This window comes from Branchiostoma lanceolatum, chromosome 4 (assembly GCF_035083965.1).
Source record: "Branchiostoma lanceolatum isolate klBraLanc5 chromosome 4, klBraLanc5.hap2, whole genome shotgun sequence".
In the NCBI taxonomy this organism is placed as follows: Eukaryota; Metazoa; Chordata; class Leptocardii; order Amphioxiformes; family Branchiostomatidae; genus Branchiostoma; species Branchiostoma lanceolatum.
In genome coordinates, this window is record NC_089725.1 from 9,900,916 (window position 1) to 9,918,675 (window position 17,760).

The following is a 17,760-nucleotide window of genomic DNA, read 5'->3' on the forward strand; positions in this document are numbered from 1 at the left end:
AGTAACAGTAAGATTAGAAGCCATAAAAGCCTTTTAATGCCACCAAAGTTACCTTTATTGCATAGCTTCCCAACTTCTCTCCGCTCAACAATAGAAAACAACACATTGGCTGCAATCGGACAATCGTCACCCTTACTCTCTGCGTGTCAAGGGCGTCACTATGCGGATTACGAAAGAAAGGCACATAAGTAATATTGGCAATGCGATTTTACATTAGATATTTAAGAGCGACCCCTAGCAGTCAATGAAATAAATGCCACAGGTTGACTAAAGCTTCATGATTGCTACACATTGATTGGTCAAAATATTCTACATGGACCAATCAGTATACAACAGTGTCTGATGTGCGGTAATATCACATGGATCATTATCCGTATGTATATCAAGAGAACCAATCAGCATTCACATTACCGTGAGACCGAACAACACAGTATGTATCCGCGACTGAGCGGTATAAGAAATAGTACGTCCGAAATCTTTGAACAGTTTGTAAAATAAATTACCGTGAAAGCCAGCGAGGTATCATCTTTACTATACGGTAGTACAATAAGTCGGCTCTTGGATCGTACGAATAGAATTATGAAGTTTAGTTAGTCGGCGTACGAATGGGCGGACCTTTACAGCTGACTGCTGAGGTGAGTAGGCAGAGAGCGCCAAAATGTAATAACTGCACATTGATTGGTCAAAAATTCTATATTGACCAATCAGCATACAACAGTGTGTGATTTGCGGTATTATCGTGAGTATTATCCGTATGTATATCAAGAGAACCAATCAGCATTCACATCACCCTGAGACCGAACAGCACAGTATGTATCCGCGACTGAGCGGTATAAAAAATAGTACGTCCGATATCTTTGAACAGTTTAGCTAAGTTTGTAAAAAGATTACCGTGAAAGCTAGCGAGGCATCATCTTTACTGCACGGTAGTACAATAAGTCGGCTCTTAATTGGATCGTACGAATAAGATTATGAAGTTTGGATAGTCGGCGTACGAATGGGCGGACCTTTACAGCTGACTGCTGGGGTAAGTAGGCAGAGGGCGCCAAAATGTAATAGCTGCACATTGATTGGTCAAAAATTCTACATTGACCAATCAACATACAACAGTGTCTGATGTGCGGTAATATCGTGAGTATTATCCGTATGTATATCAAGAGAACCAATCAGCATTTACATTACCCTGAGACCGGACAACACAGTATATATCCGCGCCTGAGCGGTATAAAAAATAGTACGTCCGAAATCTTTGAACAGTTTGTAAAAAAATTACCGTGAAAGCCAGCAAGGTACCATCTTTACTGTACGGTAGTACAATAAGCCGGCTCTTGGATCGTACGAATAAAATTATGAAGTTTAGTTAGTCGGCGCACAAATGGGCGGACCTTTACAGCTGACTGCTGGGGTGAGTAGGCAAAGGGCGCCAAAATGTAACAGAACCAATTTATTTTTCGTTTACTGTTATTTATCGATTGTACCCTCGAATTCAGTATATTAATTACATCTTATGGTATCCTACTGTAATTTCATCGGTATCGATGTCGGTCATGTTGTGGTCCTTAACTATAGAAATCACCAAAGGCGAAAAACTGTGTTCTGCTGCCTTGACAGGTTTAGTTGCAGTTCTACTTCATTTCGCTAAGTAGTAGTGGCGTCCTTGTACCGCAGCCAGTTGCTTACTCGAAATTGCTTGAATATTTCCGCTTATTAGCATTGTACAAGGCAATTAAACACCCTAACAGGCTAGAAGAGGAGTTTGCAAGCTTGCTTCTATGAACGATAACATGTATGTATGTTTAAATCAAATGTATTTCCAGATATACACCACGGAGGAGAAAGGCTTGAAGCCAAAAGAAACATGATCGCGGTGGAATGGCCCCAAACTTCTACTGGCGATGGAAACTTGGAATGAAGCAGGTGCTATGATGAGATTAGGAAAGACGCCGCCCAGCGACTGGAAGAAGATGTGCAGCAAACCTGTCCGTCACTATGAAATGCTCAAGACTGAATCTTTGCAAGATCTTTGATATAGAAGTTGAACAAATTTGCAAGTGCAGAATTGTACATGAAAGCTTTTAACATGTAGCATGCAACAAGACACACTTTTTATACACACGTATCTTTTATGCCTCTTCAAGTGAACAGAAGAAGAAACAAACCTAAAGTGGATATTTATTTTACTTCGGTAAACGTTGTAGGCTTTACCTTTTCATTTGATTTCGCTCAATCTAAACATTGATTACACATTTTCGACACATATACACAAGTATGGATTTTCAACCCCTTTACGAGCCTTTCTCGTTTCGCCATTCCCAAAAAGCCGAAATTTTCGAGTGGAAGTCGCTCCGTTAGCAAGATACAGGCCTTTTTCTCACTTCCGGTTTTGAAATATTCTGAAATTAGGCTCTCTTAGGGCAAGGCTTAGGGGTTGCAATTTCTACCTGAAATATATAACATTTTCATATTTAGATACATCCCTGAACGTTTTCTCTGATTTCTCACTCGTTTTGTCATACATTTCAAATGTGGTATTAGACTGTGCAGCTAGAAATCTCGCACGTTCCATTTTAATTTCTATTTTTTGGGGCGAGCACATGGTCTCGCCATTTGTAGTTCTTGACATTTCTCGGGTACGCTGTAGGAAATCAGCCGTTACCTGATGCAGATATTCTGACACTGTAAGAGCTCATATTGCTGATTTGAATAATCATGGACACTTTGCATTCTTTATCGAGTTATACATGCACAGGGTCTATTTCAAAGGAATATAATGTATGTTTTCATTTCAAAGAAGAAATGATTAGAGATCAAGAAAAGTATACATATCTGTTATCAAACTTTCACCTATGAATATATGATGATAAACGTGTAATGTGAAGTTGTGTGTAAATTCATTTCAAGTATCGTATCTTAAGGAGGCTCAAAAACAATATCTCAGTTTGCCATAGAAAATTACATATTCAGTCTTAATCATAATCCCATGTGTACATCAACATAATTTACCCATTTGTTCTTTTTGGTCTCTAGACCACAAGTAAAAGAGACAGATAGAAATATAAGTAGTGTAGAAATTTGCAGCGGTGTAAATTGTACCCTGGCACCAACACTAGTTTAGCTCTGTTGCTTCTCTGCCAGAAAGTCTTCGAAACGATTAGAGGACTGAACAATAATTAGGACAGGATGGATTCCAGGCTAGTGAATGTTCATGGGAGTCATAAGTAGATTGATGTCAAATACTGCACAAGACAAAGGTTATGAATTTCATTTCAGTCTATTTTCTATTCTTCCCTTCATGGATTTAAAATAATCTCCGATAGAGGAATATAGCACTTAGTTTGCTACGCTGCTTCCTTATACACAATACCGATCTTTAACTCAAGCTCATACCCGTTTTCAACCCTCGGTATCCATAATGACATATAACTATCATTTCCATGAACTATCATGCTTGAAGTCAGGATTAGATCTCTTTAAGCCCCATGTAAGTTTCGTTTGTGGTCTGATATGGTGTCTTCTTTATTAGATAAAGCAAATACTAGTGTGCAACATCAGCATTTCAGCGACAAGAGCCGCTGAACTTGATTTTGATAAACTATTTCTGTCACCAGTACACCATAAAGAACAACGCATAACGTATGAAATGTATTTTCCCGATCAAACAACACCATACGTTAGCTACCTAACCATATCTAGATGAATATATTATGCTAATAACTACCATAGCAGTCACCGTTGCACCGTTAAGTTAAGTAATTCTCACACCTTGCGGTATAAAATTGGATATATTCCTTGACAATCCGACAGAAACACTGTTTTATTTGTTCAACGTATTATCGTTATACTAAATGCGACTGAAATTATGATGTATAGCCCTTCAGAAAGTGGCAGTATACAGGAAATGTATCACCATTGGTAAAACACAAAGAAAACATCATTTATAACCCAATATCATCATTGCTTTGTTGGCAAAATCTTTGAAATATTGTAATTCTTGCTTTTACATGGTCACAGTTTCAAGTTCAAGGTCAAGTAAGCCTTACAACTTTTAACCCCTTTGCGAGCCTTCCGCAATTCCACCATTCCCGAAAAGAGCGAAATTTGGCAATTTGACGGTCTCCTTTACCACTTTTCTAGATACGGCCGGGAGCGGTACTGCAGATTAGGCTCCAATAGGGTATATACAAAATGTACTCCCATCATATAAAATGTGAAAATATTCAAGGCATTAGACTTAAAGCCGGTGAACACTCTGCCAACAGGTCTGGAAGACTTCACATGCATTAAGAATGAACTCTAAGACTTTCCAAACCATGCATTGGCATAGAAAGAATCAATTTTAAAGTCCGGGGATGGAGCTTATGTCACTCCCGTCGAAGCGCCACCTACATTCATTCATGTACACATCAAGTCTTGTCCGTAATTAGTAATTTAAGCATTATGTAGTCTTCATTCACTTTCTTTTGAAGACTTTAAACTTTTACTGAACTTTTCTTTCGCGTACATATATGTTAAAGATCTCGACACCAGACAATGAAATGAATAACAAGGACTTACATGCGAACTATAGGCATGTTACATGAACTGGTTTACTGAATACACTGTACTGTATGACTTACAACATTATGCTGCATGAAATCACATCTTTATAACAGAGGAAAGGACGTAGATCCTTCAAAGTAAGTTAAATCTACGATTCCAGACTGCTACAAATTTGTACAGCCTTTTCAGTGAACCTGTCTATGTAGCAAAACGGTTATTTTATAGGTATGCCTTTGTTTTATCGTTTTGTGATCTAGTGTCCAGAAATTGATGAATTTGAGTATCAAAAAGGCAAATGTCCTCAAGGGAAAGCAAATGATGTCCGTAGATATTCTAGAATTATTACGGACAAGACTTGATGTACACATGAATATAGGCGGCGCTTCGACGGATGTGACATGAGCATCAACCCAGCACCACAAAATCGATCATTTCCATGGGAACGCGTGTTTTGAAAAGTCTTACAGGTCATCTCTAATGTCTGTGAAGACTTCAAGACCTGTTTGTCAGAGTGCTTACCGGATGTCAGCCTACTGTTTTGCATATTTTTGCAATTTGCAAGATAGGAGTGTATACCCTATTGGAGCCTAACCTTCAGTACCGCTTCTGGCCGTATCGGGAAAAGCGACAAAGGAGACCGCCAAATTGCCAAATTTCGCTGTTTTCGGGAATGGGGAAATTGAGAAAGACTCCAAAAGGGGTTTAAAATATCATGGCTTAATTGAACTTAGTTTTGAAAATACGACCATTTAAACCAAGAATTGCGATATCTAAGCTATAAGTAAGACATTTCGCCAAATATACAAAAGGGCATTATGTCATAATTGATATGTTTTTTTCGCAATTTATCGACGGAAGTGGTCAAGTGTTCATTGCAGTAAATTGCCACTTTCTGAAGGGCTCAAAATCCAAAGTTGAAGAATATTTTGTGAAACAAGAGGACGTTAAAAAAATGCGAAGATTTATGTTTGAACAAATCCAATTTTTCTTTCAGAAATGTTGTAAGGTGTGTGGATCACCTACCGGTGCAATATAACCTTGAGCGCCTGGGGGAGCCACTTAATGGGCTGAGTTTTTCTTACACTGTCTTCTTGAACAAGACAACCTACCTCCTGCTGAAAGAACATTATACGCCTAGTGAGTCTTTTACATCAGACAAGCTTGCCTAAGTTTGATGTTTCTGCCTTTGGGAGAAGAGTTGCTGCTTCAGTGAGCATTTGAGTTCTGTGCTTCTGTGCAAAGTCGTTAAAGGCAACTCAGACAATATAAGGGCCCGAAATTCGGATTTTGAAAGTCAATTTATTTACTCATTTCTATACATCATCAGTTCAAACAACATAATCACAATGTACATGTATAGCGACGTCCATGATGCAAAATATGACTTCGTTGTAATGTAAGGACTTTGTTGTAATGTAAGAACTGAAAATAGTCGCCGGGGTTTTTGTAGGCTCGCGAAACTAAGGCCTAGGGGATCATCTTATGGCATGTTTTTGCACGGTTTAAAATGCTCAATGTATGAACTTATTACACAAATGTGCCAGACAGTGTTAGTAAATATCACTACAAAAAAAGATTTCAACATTTTTTTAGTTGCATTTTTTGTCCATAATATTGCTTTGTTTGCCTTTAAAACAAACAAACAAACAAACTACACATCAAATCGTACGAACACGTGCTTTACAGTGCTGTCAGCCCACCTGCTGGTGTTGCTGTTACCGTGAGACAGGCGGCTCCTGCCAGGAACAGATATCCACCAACCACAGGCCTCCTCCCCCACTTCTCCATGGCAACCACGGCCACAAGAGACAGCACCATCTCCGGCAGTGCGCCGAGGACGAAGTTCAGGTAAGGGTCACCAGCCAGGTCGGCAGAACCGATGGCCATGGCGTAGTACACGGCTACTGTGGCAAACCTAGCAAACGAACAAAGCTTTTTGGGTTTGTATGTGACTGTATACTACTTTATCTATTTATGACGCAGGGCACCACTGCAAAGCAGTGTTGATCACCGAGCTAGGCAACCCCGTGTAAAAATGACAGAAAATAAATAAAGATAGATAAGATAAGATAAAATAAACGAACATAATGCATAATTTTGTGTGCCGTTTTGAATAGAAAGATCAATATCCTTTATGTTGATGTTTACGATTCCAGACTGCTACAAATTTGTACAGCCTTTTCAGTGAACCTGTCTATGTAGCAAAACGGTTATTTTATAGGTATGCCTTTGTTTTATCGTTTTGTGATCTAGTGTCCAGAAATTGATGAATTTGAGTATCAAAAAGGCAAATGTCCTCAAGGGAAAGCAAATGATGTCCGTAGATATTCTAGAATTATTACGGACAAGACTTGATGTACACATGTTTAGTCATTTGTTCAACTTTCCTGACCACGTAGATTTCATAATGAAGGCAAAATCATACAAAAACACTTGTATTTGTTCAACGTATTATTGTTACTGCAGACTTTTTCAAATTCAAAACTTGATAAATCTAGTAGAAGAAACACGATACATGTAGTTTGCATAAAGATGGCTGTTTAATTTTGCCAGCACGTTTTCCCACAAAACTAAATTTTAAAAACATCGACTGCTGAATTGATCAATTGTAAGGTCACAATGGGTGACGTCAAGTTCTGGCATTGTACATTCGGCATGAATATTCAAAAATTCAAACCTATTTGCGAACCTTTTGCGATTTCCCCATTCCCGAAAAGACTGGAATTTGACAATATGGCGGTCGTTTTAGCCACTTTACTCGGGCCGGCCGGGATCGGTACTGCAGATTTGCCTCTGTTAGGGTATGTAGAATTTGAAAATAGTCTGTTAATTGGGCTTAAAGCCAGTGGAAACTTTCTCAAATAAGTCAAATCTTTACAAACATCTACAACGACCTTTAAGACAGGAGGTGGAATGAAAAGATCGATTCTTTAATAGGCGCCTCACGAGGAGCCCAAATGTACCACCATGTCCGCCTGTCGAAGCGCCCCCTACATTCATGTACACATCATATCTTGTACTTAATGTGTAGGTTAAGGACTTATGTGGACATCATCCGTTTTCTATTAAAAGCTTTGGCCTTTTATTCAACTTGTATGGGGTAAGGGTAGTCTCTACCAGACTAACTACGCCGGCTATAGGCAGAATATTGCCAGGGTTTCATTTGCAGGCTCTGGCTCTGTTACGCGGGCGAAATGTGATCTTCACCGTGGACTGACTCTACTGGCTAATTATTCCTTTTTCTGTCGAATTCTACGATCCATACGCCCGTAGTGGAGGCTAGGGTAAGGGACTGTTAGAGATGCCCTGCCGTCTTTGCGATCTTTCAGCCCAATGTCTGATTGGAGACCTATCCGATGTCCTATGACAACTTTCGCCTTTTACATTACTTGACTATTAATCCACATATAAGCATCTGAACACCTTTGTTGATACACTAGTAACAACGACATACGGCCATATACCTACAATCTACCTCCTGATGAAAGAACAATTATCGATCATGACAGCTTACTGATTGTCATGTGACGTTCTGCCTTTTCAGCTTTATCAACCTTATCAGAATTTATGAAAAAAGTACATATCTTCTTGTCCTCATCTTCGTTCACGTTGCTTCGTTTGCGTTGCTCACTTGGTAATTTTATACCGGTGGTTATAGCAAATGACCAGCTTCATGATACCATATAACGTTACACCTCGGGGTGGGTCACTAACCATTAATTCATACCCTACTGATACAAAAGTCGTAGTAAAGTACATATAATGACACTGGCTGGACTTCTAATACTAATCTGAAACATTGGTTCTGAAACTGTACTCTAATAAATACATGGGTTCGGCTTCTTTTCGTCGACGTAAGGCCATGTTGATTTGATTGTATGGATGACATCATCTGGGAACCGCAAAACTGATGCGAGCGTGCAAATTAAAAAGGTAAAAAAAAGAAAGTTGCCTTCATTATGAAATATGCGTGGTCAGGAAGAATAGACAAAATTAAAAACACCGAGTATGGTATACCGAAATATAGATTCTTAATTTTGTTTCTTTCAAAACTTCTTCTTTGACTTTGGAATCGACTTTACCTTTCTACCTTTTTTCAAGTTTGCAGAATGGATTTTCTCTCGTTGCAGCTGCTTTTTACGATTTACAGTATGGCCTAAGACTGGAAACGGACGAAAATTGATGCGCGCGCGAATGTCATCCATATAATCAAATTAACATGGACTAAGCACGACTGGCCCTTTAGGGTGTGTTCAGGTATAATAGAAAAGATCGTTGTCCCAGATCACGTGACCGCTAACAGCAACAGGTCCAATGTAGCTGAGGTCGCGGTCGCATTTGAACTCGCCACTCTTTTCCGCTTTGTCAATCTTTGGTTTCTGTTTTCTGTGGAAATAACCGAGGATATAATTGTTAAAAAATACATGCACAACGTAAACAAGAGGGACATGAGAATAAGAATAAAAAATAGAAATCGGCTATGAAGATTGGGATTTGATCGACGTTGATTACTGCTATTACAGATTCCAGCTATGTGCATTACGGTTAATCGCATATTTCGGGGATATGCATAAAAGTCTGAAAACCCTATTACCATTTCCCATTCACTCCATTATAAATGGAATGGCATAATTGCATTTGCCATTTTCGCATATTCAAAAGCGTACCTTCCCAAGTTCTCGCCGTCTTCAAGTGTATCCGGTAGAGGGATGCCGACCGTCTCGGGCAGACTGAAGACTGCGGCCCCGCCGAGAGTGCAGAGTATCCCGAACACGAGCATGGGGAGGGGCGGCCACACGACCGCCAGCAGGGACACTAACGGTGACAGGATGCCGCCTACCCGTGACGACATGTTACTCACGCCCACACCCATCGTCCTGAAACAAAAGCTACGCTTGATATCGTCCATGCTTTATCGATATCATTTCCAGGATTGTAACAGGACGAAATCAATCATCTATCTAGGAGCACACAAACTTAGACAAAAGTGGCCTGCATCTGCGATGGAGGACAGAGAGTAATGCTCAGGTCCCAATTGGCCTATTTCTTCATGCACAATTGACCTTGAGGTGTTTCGTAATCAGACTCAGACCGTCCTACCTGACCACGGTGGGGAAGACCTCCGTGGTGTACACGGCCAGAGTGTTGAAGGCGACGGTAACGGCACACCGGCCGAGCAAGAAGAGGTATCGAATGACATCCTGCCGTTCTGTAACATAATATTCCATCAATTAATGTCTATATCAACAACATATAGTTACATGATTAAGGATTAGTGCGCACTCTATACAACTTCGAAAAGGGCCGACACTACAACACACCAGCCAATGAGAGACTGTGTCCAACATGCCTTAATGATAGTAAGAACGAATTCCTCTTCATAATGGCTTGTCCAACCTATGATGAAGACCGATAAAAATTGTTTCAATCGATTGTATGTATTCAACTCCGATCCAATATTATCGCATACCAAGACATTCAATATTATATTGTCATGCCTTGTTCATATATCGAACTATGTAGGCCGATTTATGTACAACTCTACGTAAAAAAAAACAAGACAATGTTATACATTTCCGGAGCAGCCTTCGAAACTCCTGATACGCCTAGTGAGTCTTTTACATCAGACAAGCTTGCCTAAGTTTGATGTTTCTGCCTTTGGGAGAAGAGTTGCTGCTTCAGTGAGCATTAGTTCTGTGCTTCTGTGCAAAGTCGTTAAAGGCAACTCAGACAATATAAGGGCCCGAAATTCGGATTTTGAAAGTCAATTTATTTACTCATTTCTATACATTATCAGTTCAAACAACATAATCACAATGTACATGTATAGCGACGTCCATGATGCAAAATATGACTTCGTTGTAATGTAAGAACTTTGTTGTAATTTAAGAACTCGCGAAACTAAGGCCTAGGGGATCATCTTATGGCATGTTTTTGTACGGTTTAAAATGCTCAATGTATGAACTTATTACACAAATGTGCCAGACAGTGTTAGTAAATATCACTACAAAAAAAGATTTCAGCATTTTTTTAGTTGCATTTTTTGTCCATAATATTGCTTTGTTTGCCTTTAAAACAAACAAACAAACAAACTACACATCAAATCGTACGAACACGTGCTTTAAAGTGCTGTCAGCCCACCTGCTGGTGTTGCTGTTACCGCGAGACAGGCGGCTCCTGCCAGGAACAGATATCCACCAACCACGGGCCTCCTCCCCCACTTCTCCATGGCAACCACGGCCACAAGAGACAGCACCATCCCCGGCAGTGCGCCGAGGACGAAGTTCAGGTAAGGGTCACCAGCCAGGTCGGCAGAACCAATGGCCATGGCGTAGTACACGGCCACTGTGGCAAACCTAGCAAACGAAGAAAGCTTTTTGGGTTTGTATGTGACTGTATACTACTTTATCTATTTATGACGCAGGGCACCACTGCAAAGCAGTGTTGATCACCGAGCTAGGCAACCCCGTGTAAAAATGACAGAAAATAAATAAAGATAGATAAGATAAAATAAACGAACATAATGCATCATTTTGTGTGCCGTTTTGAATAGAAAGATCAATATCCTTTATGTTGATGTTTACGATTCTTCTGAATACGTATGCAGTGTCTAGTATCAAACGAGTGTGTCTAGTATGAAAAGTCATTAGCTTTACCTACACAAAAGAAATCAACCAACTAGAGTTCCACTAACCCATCCCTTCGCAAAAAAAACACCTTCATATTGTTCAAAACCGGAAGTTCCGCTGCAGTACCTTAAAAAGGCTCTCCCCAAAACATAACCTTTTTGGCAAAGGTAATCAATCGCAATGCCTGCATATCGGTCGCTCTTGAGTTAAAGAAAAAGGGTTCGCGGAAAAAGCTGGCCCTGTCTACCTGGCCTGTCTACCCTGGCTATCTACCTTTTTGGGGCCCCAAGGGTATGCATGGGGGTTTGGCCTTAAATGGAATTTCTTGGAAGACGAAAAACTGGGTCAATGCAATTCCAGATGTGTGTGAGCTGGATGGAAGACAACGCCTATTGGTGATGGGATGGGGGTGGGTGGGGGTGAAGCTGTAAGCAATTCCACCAAGACTAGAAAAAAAGTTCCAAGTACATGTATACAATAAAATGTATCTGAAATGTTAAACAAAATTGAAGTGGAAGGTAATACAAGGGAACAAAGAAACAGGTAGGATGAGCCAGACAACAATAGGATCTTTGTTTGGAGCTGTTTGTTTGTCACAACAAGGAGATTATAGATATAACCTCCTTGGTCACATCAGCTAAATTCACAACAGATGTCTGACACTCCTGGGGGTTCCTGTAGTTGATACTCACCAAATAGCAAAGGATAATAAAAGCAGTTTCCATATATCCAAGCAGATGTATGGTGCTGGCTTGTTTAACTTTAAACGCTTAGTTTCGGGGCACATACGTAACAAGTCGGGGTACATACGCTACAAGTCGGGGTACATACGCTACAAGACGGGGTACATACGCTACAAGTCGGGGTACATACGCTACAAGTCGGGGTACATACGCTACAAGTCGGGGACATACGCTACAAGTCGGGGTACATACGCTACAAGTCGGGGTACATACGCTACAAGTCAGGGTACATACGCTACAAGTCGGGGTACATACGCTACAAGTCGGGGTACATACGCTACAAGTCGGGGTACATACGCTGCAAGTTAGGGTACATACGCTACAAGTCGGGGTACATACGCTACAAGTCGGGGTACATACGCTACAAGTCAGGGTACATACGCTACAAGTCACGGTACATATGCTACAAGTCGGGGCCACATACGCTACAAGTCAGGGTACTTACGCTACAAGTCGGGGTTCATACGATACAAGTCGGGGTACATACGCTACAAGTCAGAGTTCATACGCTACAAGTCGGGGTACATACGCTAGAAGTCGGGGTACTTATGCTACAAGTCGGGGTACATACGTTACAAGTCGGGGTACATACGTTACAAGTCGGGGTACATACGCAAGAAGTCAGGTTACATACGCTACAAGTCGGGGTACAAACGCTACAAGTCGGGGTACATACGCTACAAGTCGGGGTACATACGCTACAAGTCGGGGTACATACATTACACGTCGGGGTACATACGCTAGAAGTCGGGGTACTTACGCTAGAAGTCGGGGTACATACGCTTCAAGTCGGGGTACATACGCTACAAGTCGGGGTACATACGCTACAAGTCGGGTACATACGCTACAAGTCAGGGTACATACGCTACAAGTCGGGGCCACATACGCTACAAGTCAGGGTACATACGCTACAAGTCGGGGTACAAACGCTACAAGTCGGGGTACATACGCTACAAGTCGGGGTACATACGCTACAAGTCGGGGTACATACTCTACAAGTCGGGGTACATACGTTACCTGTCGGGGTACATACGCTACAAGTCGGGGTACATACGCTACAAGTCAGGGGAACATGCGCTATAGGTCAGGGTACATACGCTACAAGTCGGGGTACATACGCTACAATTGGGGGTACAAACGCTACAAGTCGGGGTACATACGCTACAAGTCGGGGTACATACGTTACAAGTCGGGGTACATACGTTACAAGTCGGGGTACATACGTTACAGGTCGGGGTACATACGCTAGAAGTCAGGGTACATACGCTACAAGTCGGGGAACGTACGCTACATGTCGGGGTACATACATTACAAGTCGGGGTACATACGCTAAAAGTCGGGGTACATACGTTACAAGTAGGGGTACATACGCTACAAGTCGGGGTACATACGCTAGAAGTGGGGGTACATACGCTAGAAGTCGGGGTACATACGTTACAAGTCGGGGTACATACGTTACAAATCGGGGTACATACGCTACAAGTCGGGGTACATACGCTACAAGTCGGGGTACATACTGTACGCAGTTCTGGCAAACAAAGGCCCTATCATTGCCTGGCCCATCCTACTAGTTTTCTTTGTTTATCCTGTACCCTATCACACCCCTTCTATCTAGTTTAATAATCCTGGTACATTTTATTGTATACTTAGATGTTTGTTTATAAATAATATATTTTCTTCCAGTGTTGGTGGAGTTGCTCATAGCTGCCTTTTTCCCCCAACAGCACAATTAGCTTTTTGTTGTCTTCCATCCAGCCCACTTACAGCTGGGATTGCCACTGACCCAGTTTTTCCTCAAGAAAATTCAATCAGATGCAAAACCCCCATGCATGCCCTTGGGGCCCAAAAAGGTTTTTTTTTTTGTAGACAGCCAGGGTAGACAGGCGAGGTAGACAGGGCCAGCTTTTTCCGCAAACCCAAAGAAAAATGTATACATACCATACTAAATACTTACCATACTAAAGACGTCGTTACTGTGATCATCCTTAGACGAGGGCCTCGGATCAGGTCGATCAGAGTGTACTTCTTAGACTTCACCCCAGGTTCTTCATCCTTTGGCTTTGTCACTTGTTCGTAGACATCGTCCGGTATGGTGACCTTGTTCATCTTGGCAGCCTTCTGAATACTTAGTTTGGATTCCTTGGCCCGGTTGTTGCTTAGAAGCCATCGTGGCGATTCGGGAAGAAGCCTACAGTCGACGTGAAAGTTTATGGAAGGATTACGAATCATACATGTTTCAGCGTAAATTCATGATATTGATACGGAATTTCTATTAAGCAAAAAGACAGAAAATGTTGCACATTATGCAATGCACATTATGCAATGCACAATGCATTATGCATTTTCCTTTCCTTTACAGGTCGGACTCTTTGAAGTTCAACCAACAATCATGGCGACTACAGTACCCTATCTTATCGCAACTGTAACAGTGTGGTTCAAGCGCCACTAACTGACCAGTCTAACTGGTGCGGACCTTTTAGCCTAGCGGTTAAGGCGTGCGGCATGTGGACTGGCGGGCCCGGGTTCGACCCCCGGGAGCGAGGAGGTTATTCTCCTCGCCTCTTGTGTTTCATAACAACTTTTTCAAGTAAACGTACCACCAGTACGAGAGAAGTGGCGCTGACATTACTGTCAAGGCCAGTTGGAGGCTCCACCAATCACGCAAGAAGTACGCCAGACTTCCGAGAACGATAGATCCAACTGCCCAGCTCAGCGAAATTGCCATCCCCACTACATTTCGCTTGGATGAGCCTATGGATTCCATGCCTGGCCACCAACAAGTGGGAACACGTCAGTCATTCATTTAAGACAAATTGTGACAAAAACAATTGCTTGCTTATGTGTATATGTACTATGTAGTAGTAATTGTTTCTATTGAGAACACAAATTCTTATCACTACAGTCGCGGCCCGAAGGCTGAACTGATGTTGTGATATTACAATAAATAACTGTTAGCAATAAATTCAAATGTCATGATTCTAGTCTATCTTAATAGTCTATCTTAATAACCTAGTCCTGCTGAGCCCGACAATTGTCGGTTTGCACATGCTTGTTCTGTTTGCTAGCCCTGGCAATTGTTGGGTTGAGGGTATTTCTAGAATGCGGATGTTTCACCAGTGTGGTTGTTGTAAAACGAAGCAACTAAATGAGCAATATCAAACTAGTACCCTTTGTTTCAAAGTTGTCTGGACACGTCAGTTGTGGAGGCATATTTTTGCTCTGGAAATCCAGCAGAACAAGGGTTAATGAGGAGAATATGGGAATCAAGCTTAGTATACCTAGGGAAAAGCCGACGTAGTAGACACCGTTGGCAGCCCCGCCGGCAACCAGACGGAGAACAAGGAAGCTGATGTAGTCTTTGGTGAAGGCAGCAGCAAGTCCTGCACTCAGCTGTAGCAGGATACAGGCTAGAATCGTTGGTCGGCGTCCAAATCTGACAAAAACATCGAAAATACTGTGATTGTTTTTATTGCCTGCACTTTTGAGAATTATATTTCAGGGGTAGTAGACTTTCGACAGTGAGGTCTAGAAACATATCAAAAATATGGCGTATTATTCTCTTCCAGAAGACGTGCTTCTACATAAATGACGCTCTCTGCACAGGAAGGGAAACATGTATTAGCATGAAAGTTCAACTGAGTTGGAAAATGACATTATTATGGAACTTTTCTCCAACTCAATTTGGAATTTTCCGCTCTCTGACCCAATAGCTCTGGACACGTGACCTGACGCATGCGTGACGTCAGTAATAGGGTCAAAGGTTGTTACAAGTCGATATCGGCCCACGTCCCGGTTGAGATAAACATGACAACGATTTTTTTTACCTGTCCGAAGTCGTTCCTGAGATGAGGCCCCCAGCGCTCACCCCCACCATGAAGATGGACTGTCCCAGTTCCTTCAACCATTGTCTCTCACACACAAGGTTGTACTGGGGGCATACAAATCATATGTTGCATCATAGTTTATTCAAAAAGATTTTAGCGGAAAATAGGTCATTTTGTCACCACGTCTTTGCACCATGAATGTAAGAATGGAAAATGTTCTAGTGCTATCTATAAAATCATACTTGTATCCCCACCAGAAGAAACCATGTGACTTATTGTACAGAAACTTCGAATTAAGGAGTAACCTCCATTAACGTTAATCCACCAGGTTACATAAATCAGCCACTTTGAAAAACCGTGTGTTTCAGAGATCTCAGGTGCAGCACCCCCCACCCCCCATGTATGCTAAGTTTAGATAGACAGGAGTGCATTACACTGGGGGAATTTGGGTTGGAGATCCGTTTAGACGTATCTTTTCAAGGTGGCGGAATCGTGTACCCTGATGGAATTTAATCTCCAAGTAGATCTACACCGGTGCCGAAATCGTATAAGCTAGCCAGAGAAGGTCCAGTCAGGCACCGGTGTAGATCTGCGTGGAGATTAGGTGGAATTTTGTTTAGTAGATGTTATATGAGACAACATGGCTTGCAGTATACTAGTATATGAAAAATATCACGACATAGCCCGACCACACCTATCGGTGGGTACATGTGAATAAACTAAGTGGAAAGTGAACTCAGTCGAAAGTGAAATGCGCCTCACTTCCAGATGATTAGGTTATCATATAAGACGCCACCTAGTATGTGTTTGTTGGAAACAATGTCTGTATCGGTCTCAAAAATAAAATATCTTGGGAATATACTAAGTATGTACTTCTCTAATGGCGGCCATAGGTACACTCGTGAACATTCCAGCCTATTGTGTTTCAATATCTTCACCTCGTCACTTCAATGGTTACTAAACGTTGGGTAACATCGCCCTTACCTCTGTAACAATAGTGCTGTGGTACACACCCTTGTCATACTCCCAGCCGTGCTTACATGATGTAATAGTCTGGTTATTTCCCGCTGATGTTCCACCAGTTCTATTGTACATCAAACACGAGCTGTACCTCCACGTACCTTCCACGTACTCCACCGGAACACTGGAGTTGAGCCTCTCGGAAGGGTGACCATACATCGCCGAGGAGTCGTTCTGGTGGAGTCGGCAGTGGTGCGCGGGAGTGGCCGCTAGGAAAGCCTGGGCGAACATGGTTGCCCCGACAGACGGACCGACCAGGACGGTGAGCACAGCCGCCAGTTTCTGGTACCGGCCGAACTCACCGAGATACTGCCGTAATACATCTTCGTACTCCATATTAACACGTTAACGTTATATCAAGGCAGTGCAATCCTCGAAATCGTGTCCAAACACAGGGCTGAAAAGAAATGGTATCGGCCGGTGACACGACTTGCGACTTGCTCCTGTGATTGAATGCGACAGGACGCAGAGGTATATGTAGTTACGTGTTATCTTCAACACCCAAATCACTTAAAAACAAAATCAAGGTAAAGTCAGTGAACCAGCCAGTCTCTACAGATAATGCCCTGAACCCCGAAGGCCACAGAGAGTTGACAAAGCAGGTCAAGCCTTGACCTTAATGTGGGGTCGTTGGGCGTCCTTAAAAGACCTCTTGTGTTATGCAAAACAATTTTTTTCTACGCTAATCCAAACTTGTAAGCAAAAAAAAACCTCAATCTTTTGTATTTAAAGAGCTTGAGTCAGATATAGGATGAGATGGGTTTGTAGTATGGTCAAAACGCATAAGAAAAATAAATTTTTCAGTACTAGACATAGATTTTAAGTGTGGAAACGTTCCTATGGTATGATTGAAAACAATGTTTCTATCGTTACGATATAAAGTACAATCTACAATACTGAGTAGACCTTATCTTTTCACCTTAGGCCATGTTGATTTAATCATATGGATGACATCCTCTGGAGAACCCAAAACTGATGCGAGCGTGCGAATAAAAAAAAGTTTGG

At 41.8% G+C, this 17,760-nt stretch overlaps 1 protein-coding gene across 1 annotated transcript; it reads right to left on the bottom strand.

Moving 5' to 3' along the window:
* Positions 1 to 8,792: 8,792 nt before the first annotated feature.
* Positions 8,793 to 17,091, bottom strand: LOC136432971 (organic cation transporter protein-like). Its single transcript, XM_066424700.1, has 9 exons — positions 16,720 to 17,091; positions 15,736 to 15,839; positions 15,190 to 15,344; positions 14,509 to 14,677; positions 13,866 to 14,099; positions 10,681 to 10,895; positions 9,640 to 9,748; positions 9,207 to 9,416; positions 8,793 to 8,925 (listed from the first exon to the last, which is right to left on the bottom strand). The coding sequence occupies exons 1-9, from the start codon at positions 17,089 to 17,091 to the stop codon at positions 8,793 to 8,795; spliced, it is 1,701 nt and encodes a 566-aa protein (XP_066280797.1).
* Between the last annotated feature and the right edge of the window lie 669 nt (positions 17,092 to 17,760).

What these genes read in the sequence shown, in the direction of transcription:
- LOC136432971 (XM_066424700.1), bottom strand. Translation starts at nt 17,091, where the DNA reads ATGGAGTACGAAGATGTATTACGGCAGTATCTCGGTGAGTTCGGCCGG. An exon ending in ACAGCACTATTGTTACAGAG is followed by an intron (nt 15,840 to 16,719) that starts GTAAGGGCGATG and finishes GTATGCCCCCAG; the next exon opens with TACAACCTTGTGTGTGAGAG. An exon ending in CCACTTCTCTCGTACTGGTG is followed by an intron (nt 14,100 to 14,508) that starts GTACGTTTACTT and finishes CGTCGACTGTAG; the next exon opens with GCTTCTTCCCGAATCGCCAC.